Here is an 8361-nt window from a genome sequence, read left to right on the forward strand (position 1 = left end):
TAACTATATTCTCAAAAGGTGCTTTACTATATATATAGAGTAATAAGATGGTGAATATGAATCTGTATTCATTCTACTATATCTTCATGTTTAGATGAACTATAAATATATGTTTGAGGCCAAAACGAACTATAAAATATAGTGAGATTATAGTTACTCCAACTATTTTTTTCTCTCAGTGTACACGCAAAAAAATGATTTAGTAATATCAACCGCGGTAGCTGATTCAAACTTAGTCAAAAGGCTAATTGTTGTTTAGCTGTCACTGCTAAGAATTGGCTATGACAGCTAAGACGCATTCGCTATGAAATACAAATATATTAGGTGACATTAAAAATGCACATTATTTCAAGTAGCTAAGAAAATGACAGTTATTCCTAAATTTCTTATCGTATGCATATATTAAAGAAGTTTGCCGTACAGCTACAATCATTTATTACAGTCATTTATTTCTAGCAGCTAATATTTCTCGCTGTAGCGCCTTCGGTAGTATCGACATTAGCTGTCCTTATTTCAATGACATATCTTATCTGCCACAGCTATTTTTTAGCTCTGGAAGCTAGTTCTTTTTTGCGTGTAGAGCATTGAGAAGAACTCACATGAAAAGGAATATTCTCTCCGTGTGTAAAAGCGGCTCCGCGGAACTGATAGGTGACAACGCGCTCTTTCATGCTCTTCCTTTTTCGAAAGGAAGACCAGACCTCTTGCCTGCGGTCCGGAATTATCGGGAAAGACTAGACTCTCTGCAATAGCAGCAGGTATTTGCAAATACTTATCGCGTGATGTGAACGCGATAAGAACGTAATCGTGACGGTGATCTGACTCGACTGGTTGTCGCTCCCCGTCTGAAATGATTTAATTATATTGATGATAACGGAAGGATTGAGAACGCCAATGTCGGCCGATGTCTGGACGGATATCCCCGAAGGGATACACACGCCAATACAATCTCGCGCGTGGTCCAGGAACACGACGAGAAGATGCCGGGCATGGAGCGAGGGAGAGCGAGAAGAGGAGGAGGATGAGAAGGAAGGAGCACTCGATAACGGTATCCACCGCGAATGATCCCCACCCTCTCGCGAATGCCATAGACGTAGTCGAACGGGCGAACCGGAGGACGAACGGGAAATAAGATACGTTCACATTTTTCGCGGCCCCGTAACACGCACCTGTCGCCACGACGACGCGCCGCCGCGGCGGGAAACGATCGATTATAAGTCCAAACACCTCGTGATTCTGTCCGCCGGCACCTATCGATCATAGCTGTCACCTTGGTGAATTCCCGCTGGCTTGACCGCTTGCGCACAGTGCATTCAATTCAAAGGATGCGCGCGCGCCCGACGGTTAAAGGATTAAATCTAGGAGAATCCTAGATCACCGTGAGATAACGTCACGCGGAATGACAGAGGGTGAGATAACGGAGACGCGCGTGAAATTCGCGGCGAACGGTCGCGAATAAGTCGCACTTCCCGCACATGATCCGGGAAATGTACCGATACACGGGTTTCATGGATGAGTGGTCCTTGCAGCAGTCCTAGATAGGATGAAACAGCCAATTCTACTGATCCCTCTTGGTCTCACTGACAGTCTAGAGAAGCCTGCTTTTCTTTTCGCAACGGTTTTTGCAGTTTTATTTGTTCTCTTTTGGTATCATGGAGCGCAGGGAAGGTCTTTAATTGCAATACTGGTCGCAAGGTTTTTTTCTGCACGGTTTAAAAAAAACGTGTAAATAAAAAATATTTTATATTTGTGTTGGATCCGTGTCGAAATTTCCGTACTGAATTTTTAATACATCTGTCAATTAATTTAACATACTGTTTTGCGTTGAGTTCATATTCACAATTTCCAAGCGTTGAATCGATTCGTATAGAAGTGTACGAATTTTTGTCAATATATTTTACTTATAAAATGTGGACAGTTGTGTGATTTGTTTGAGTATCTGCTTAAATTAACACAAAAACTAAAATATGTGAGTCGAAGGCACGTGAAATGTGTCAAATTTAACATAAAATTCTTTGCAGTGTAGCGTCAAATGAATAAGATATCGATTGGTTATTTTACACCGACTTTGTCTTGCAAAGTGTACGGACACGAGAGTACGGACTTTTCAGTGACCATCGCAAGAGGGAAAGTTGCGGGCGATTGAGCACGGTACGCACGAAATTCCTGAGATTTCCCTGCAAAAGTCACGACTGGCATAACACCGCGTGCGGAGCTAGATTCTCTCGGTGCAGTTTTCCCTGGCTATACGTGGCACTGAACACATAACCGCTTTTACCACGTACACGGGAACGTCTAATTGTGCACGCGCCCCCGATCGGGGCCCACTTTCCTCTTCCGGTAACAAGAGCACGATTTGTTCGCGGAGCAAAACTGCAATTATCAACGGCGTTCCAGCTCATTCACGGGTCGTGGGTGGTGTTTGTGGAGATGCGTTCTCTCGGAACACACGTATTTCGAGTTCCCAGAGAGCGTCGCGTGGAAAATAAGTTCGTCAAGCCGGTGCCGCAGGTTTCTAAAAATATTTCCTCCAGCTCGTCCCACTTTTCGACAAATTGGATTTGCTTCGACCCGCTTATCGCTTTATCGTGTTAGAATATCGATGCCCCAAATACCACTATTCAATAACAACGTTGCGCCGTCCCACTTGGCTATAATTTGATCGGACAATGTTTACGAAGACGAAGCGCCAGATAGTGTGTGCGCATATTGTGCTTGTTTGCGCGCGTGTGCTATATACAATCGATAAATAACTGAAATAATGCGACGGAATTCTTTTGAACGTGTGAAAAATAAAAAAAAAACGCGAATCTACCTTGCATTTTCCTTCCGTTTCTCTTACTAGAACTAGAAGGAGAATTTATTATACGCAAAAAAAATTAGCTTCCAGAGCTAAAAAATAGCTGTGGCAGATAAGACGTGTCACTGAAATAGGGACAGCTAATGTCGATACTACCGACGCTAAATTTATTCGCTGTTTAAACTTAGGCGCTACAGCGAGAAATATTAGCTGCTAGAAATAAATGACTGTAACAAATGATTGTAGCTGTACGGCATACTTCTTTAATATATGCATACGATAAGAAATTTAGAAATAATTGCCATTTTCTTAGCTACTTGAAATAATGTGCATTTTTAATCTCACCTAATATATTTGTATTTCATAGCGAATTTCATTTTAGCTGTTATAGCCAATTCTTAGCAGTGACAGCTAAACGATTAGTCTTTTGACTAACAAGGAACATTCGCGAAGTGTGTGTCTCCGATTTCGATGAAACTTGGCATATTTATAGAGTGGCAAAAAATAAGAGACCCATATTTTTTTTATCGGCAATAGCGCAGATTTAAGGTGTGAAACTACTCCTCAAAATTTCATGCCCTTTTTACTATCTCTGTAACTATTGGAGATAGAAAAAAACTTTTTAGACAAAAGTTATGCGGTTTTTCATAAAAATAAAATGGACTAAAAAGCTTTTTTCTCCAATAGTTACAGAGATAGCAAAAAGGGCATGAAAGGGCTTTGAGGGGTAGTTTCACCTTCTTAAACCTGAGCCATTGCCGATAAAAAAATATATGGGTCTCTTATTTTTGGCCATTCTATAAATATGCCAAGTTTCATCGGAATCGGAAACACACACTTCGCGAATGTTCCTTGTAAGTTTGAATCAGCTACCGCGGTTTAGCTGATATTGCTAAGTCATTTTTTGCGTGATATTATCATAACTGCGCGCACAAAAAAGGAATACGATATTATACCATTTCTCTAGAAGATACGGCGGAGAACACGCCGAGTGTATAAGAGAACACTCGATCCACAACGAGCACGCAGGTATCGAGATGCCCGTTCGTTCGGTTCGCTAATCCGCGAGCAAGGGCGTCGCCCTTCGTGCTCGCCGGCGGTCTTAACGTGGCGTAACAGAAGCTGATACGGGCATCACGCAGCAGGAAACGCAACGAAGTACGTCCGACGAACTGCTTCGCGCCGAGGCGTTTCACGCGCATTTTTAGCCGGTCGATGACTCCGATGTATTAAACGCCGGCCACGTTGTAATTGAAATTACGTAGTACACCCGGCTGGCCGCGCGGTTTACTTCGTTGAGAGAACGCCGCGACGCGCGATGACGAGCGAATAAAGGATGCACACGTGGAGGACGGAACGAAAATTCGCGGCGAGATGCACGCTTCATCGACGAGGACGCTGCATAGCGGCGGTACTCATCGAATTTATGTATCTGGCACGGATTTCGAGAGAGAACCACCGTTACTATTACACGATCGGCCTCTAACACGACCGACCACAATTGGAATTCACTCACTGCACAGTGAGAGAAAGATGTATGATATTTGAAACTATATTGGCACAGTAAAAAGATTATAGTTAGGAATATCATTTTTATAGTAAATGTCACGATAATGTTTGTAATATTTACAATATAAGCATAGTATAATTGACCCATGTAAAACTTTTACCAAGAATTATAATTATTTGAAATAAAAAGTATAGTAAGGTAGCAAATATTGAATGGTAAGAGAAATTAACTATTTTATATAGTCAATACAATTGGAATATTTGGCAAATATAGGTACATGTAACTATATTCCTAAAGTGTGCTTTACTATACACATAGAGTAATAAAATGGTGACTATAAATCTGTGTTCATTCTGCTATATCTTCATGTTTAGATAAACTATAAATATATGTTTGAGGCCAAAATAAACTATAAAATATAGTGAGATTATAGTTATTCCAATTATTTTTTTTCTCAGTGCAGGAAAGAATGTTTGGTATTTATAATTATAATCGCATGGTGAGAAAGAATTATAGTCAAGAGAACCATTTTTGTAGTAAGGATTGCGATAGTGTAATTTGTTAGTAATAATATTTGTGCATGTGATGTATTTAAAAACATTTAATATAATATTTAATATTAAAAAATTATTATATTTTTTATAATATAAAATAGTAGTTTTAGTAATAGTACTAAAATTTGTATATTGTTTACTATCTTTTTGTTAAGATAACAAGAAGATATAGTTGAGATCGAAGATAATTAATCTTAATAATGTTAACCATTCTTTTCTCTCGGTGCGTTTAGCTTCTCATGAAAATATTGTAGTAAAAACTTACGTTAAATTTATACTTCTTTTTGCAATATTTTTTATAAAACTGAATTGTATTGAAAAATTATAGTATAAATTACTATAGAAATCAATTTGATCTGATTCACCTGATGTGTGTACAATGTATAAAATATTTAAGTAATTACAATAGTTTTGAGCAAAATTTCAAAATATGCGTGATATTTTTAAACAAATATATAGTAACTTTGACTATAATTATGTACGGTGCAATATTACGAAAATATCCCGTTGTAATTTTTACTACAATATTTTCTCCGCGTACATGAATGAAATCCGCCTCGTTGACTTTCATTACTGTTCACCGTTCTTATCCGAATCTCTCTCTCTCACGGCCCACCTATCTTAATTTAATCTTCAACTAATTGACGTTAGATCTTGGTGTCTTTGAGTGAAGCAACTTTCAGAAGCTCCCGCGAATCACGTTATTGTTGACCTCTCATAATTTCTGCCTAATAATTGCAGATTTCTAAGATCTCTGTGCGAGAAAGAGGTGCGAGGGCTTTGCGTAACCGTGGATTTAGATCGCTTATCGATTATTAACTCGCCGCTACCACTTGGCAGTGACGATCGTATCTTGAAAGCATAAGTACACGGTAGAAATCGTTCGATCGATCAATCGATCGAATGCCGGACAACTGAAGAGAATTCGTGATCGTGAGAGCGACACGGCGGCAAAAAGGAAATTTCATTTATGGGCCTTCGCGAGAGGCAGGATCGTTCCGGTTTACACCCCGGTCTAATTAGAAACGGCACAGCTTCAAGGCTGTCGCGTCCTTCGCGATCATCGCACGCTCGACATATTACTGCACGGAGGAACCGACCAAGGGAGAAAGGCGATGCGAGAGTTGCATGGCGAAAGAGTGTGCGCGTGTGTTACGGTGCACACGAGGTGATTGTATTGAGGATGCACCGAGAGGCATTTAACCCGCCGGTGGTAAAGGTTGGCTCCACGCTAGAGCCAGAGTGTTCCGCAACTCGGCCCAATTCGAGCCATTGTTACTCGCATAATGTATGGTGCGCGAACGCGAGTTCACGAGGAAATCTAAAACGAGAGATATCTTGGGCCGTGCTTGACGATACTCGCCGCGTGTCGCAAAAACTTGGATCTTCACGGCGAATTGTGTACCGTACAGGTTGTCTGAGAATTTACGTGGGAAAACGCTCGTGCACATGTAGATTAAATCAAACGCGAAATTTCTCTACCATTCTGCCGATAACCGCGTGAAATTTGGAGTTATCAAAATCCGACGATGGCGACTACTATATGTATACTGAGAGAAAGTATAATTTAAGAAATAGAAACTATTTATTCAGTGATATACTGTGATGGCGTATTTACTTACACCAATATACTTGCACTAAGAAAAGATACTTTCCAAGTAAGAAAATATACTCAGTAATAAAGTATACTAAAGTATACTAAGTAAAATTAAGTATACTAAATAATAGAATATTTTAGTTGAAAAAATGATACATGCGATCATATCTGCAATCGCGATTCAACTGAAAAACATTTATTTAACTCTAAACTCAGATACGAGTATCTCCCTTGAAAGAAGTTTCGTGTAATGACTATTAATACGAGTCTTAGAGAACCAGAGCGAGTCGTTCCAAGCAAAGCTTGCCGACGGTTCGCTCGTTTTTTTTTCCACCTTGGCGTTCGGCAGGTTCATCGAGACTTCCCGAGAGAGCTCGCGGGCCTCGCGAAAGCATCCACGCGAACGGCGAACGGTGTTTCGCCGAGCGGGCGGACGCACTTCACCGCGTTGACTTTACCCGAGACGATTTACCTGCAGCTTGATGTCCGGAAGTATCAGCATCGTTCGCGCGTCCGTTCGCCAGAGCGAACCGCGAGTGTCCGAGCTCGCTGATCGATCCGTGTCCTCGGCTAAGTGTTCGCGTCCGCGCGTTCCTCACGTACGTTCCCGGAGGACGAGGAGCGAAACAGTTAACCGACGTCCCGTCACGTCGTGATCGTGGTCTTCTTCGTCGGAATTCTCTGGAATGCCGTGGGTTTCCCAACGGGGAGCTCGCGGTCGCGTCGTTCGCACGGTCGACCGGAAGTGCAAACGGCTCTCGTCGACGAGAGTGACGAGAGCGCGACGAGAGCACCTGTGTCCACGAGACGACCTTCCGCGGGCCAAAAGGGAGACGAAATCACGCGCACTGCCTATGCACGGACAACCCGCGATATCCCGAGACAGGATTCGCCAGAGAGCGTCTCACCGAGAGCGGAAGGTTCCTTCGCGCTGGCGTCAAGACTGTTCCAGCCGGAGTACTCGCGTCGAGCAGGAGGAACACCTGTTGTCGGGCGAAGTCCAAGGACGTTACGTCGAGCTTGTCACCGCGGAAACGACACGTCTCGGATCCTGCGGACTCTGCTGCTTCGGAACTCACACGGTGACGACGACGACGACGCGGCCGACGCGATGGCGAACGCGACTTCCCGATCGCGACGTAGACGATCCATCAACCGCGGCCTAGAGCTCGGCTGGAGTCGGCCGCGGTCGGTGCCGCTCGGCGAAAGGGAAAAAGAAAGGGTGAGGTGGACGCGGTAGTAGGGATGGGCCCGGTTCACGAGGATGGGCCTGTTATGCGGGGCCCACCGAGAGCGACGAGAAAGGGGCGAGCGCGGTACCGCACGCTTCGCTGCCTGATTGTGGTGTACAGCACGACGACATGGTCCCGGCACGACGTCGTAAATGTTCCCGGGTCCTCGGCATCCTCGAGGGATGTGAGCGACAGGTACACGAAGAGAATATATCGGTTCTTTTGTATCTTTTTCTTTATATAAACTCTTCTCTATTTTACAATAGGTTTGTTCTTTCGACCTGAATTGGCTGCACTAGTTCACGAAGTTTGCACTAATGCGTTCTTTCGATCAGAACAGTGCAAGAAAATGTGTTCTTTCGAACAGTGCAGGCTGAACTAGTGCAGCGAGTTCAGTGAACTGACTGCCCTAGGTCTGGAGGTAGAGCAAGCAGTGCAGGGCAGCTAACCGAAAAAATTTAAATTTGTATCTATAATCTGTAAAATCGGTATACCTAGTTGACATTACGTAGAAGAAATAATCCGACGACGGAATCTATAAACAGTAAGTAAATACTTAAATATATAATAAATATATAATGTAGATAAATATATAATAAATATATAATGTAGAATGACATAAAAGAAGTATTTAGAATGTTATCCAAACAGCACAAAATATCCGAAAG

The 8361-nt window shown here is 42.5% G+C and overlaps 1 protein-coding gene across 2 annotated transcripts in view; it reads right to left on the reverse strand.

Moving 5' to 3' along the window:
- LOC116847657 (rhophilin-2) overlaps nucleotides 1–8361 on the reverse strand; it is a 41286-nt gene that overhangs the window by 17017 nt on the left and 15908 nt on the right. The window contains exon 1 of one of the 2 annotated variants that reach the window (XM_032822885.1): nucleotides 6934–7593. The exons of the other annotated variant lie outside the window; for it this stretch is intronic. Within the exon in view, the coding sequence (XP_032678776.1) occupies nucleotides 6934–6963 (30 nt within the window). The 5' untranslated portion in view covers nucleotides 6964–7593. Of the gene's footprint in view, nucleotides 1–6933; nucleotides 7594–8361 lie in introns of those variants that run through there. 2 annotated transcript variants of the gene reach the window in all.

This window comes from Odontomachus brunneus, unplaced genomic scaffold, assembly GCF_010583005.1.
Source record: "Odontomachus brunneus isolate Ranch 3 - 2012 unplaced genomic scaffold, Obru_v1 Obru_scaffold_082, whole genome shotgun sequence".
Lineage (NCBI taxonomy): Eukaryota > Metazoa > Arthropoda > Insecta > Hymenoptera > Formicidae > Odontomachus > Odontomachus brunneus.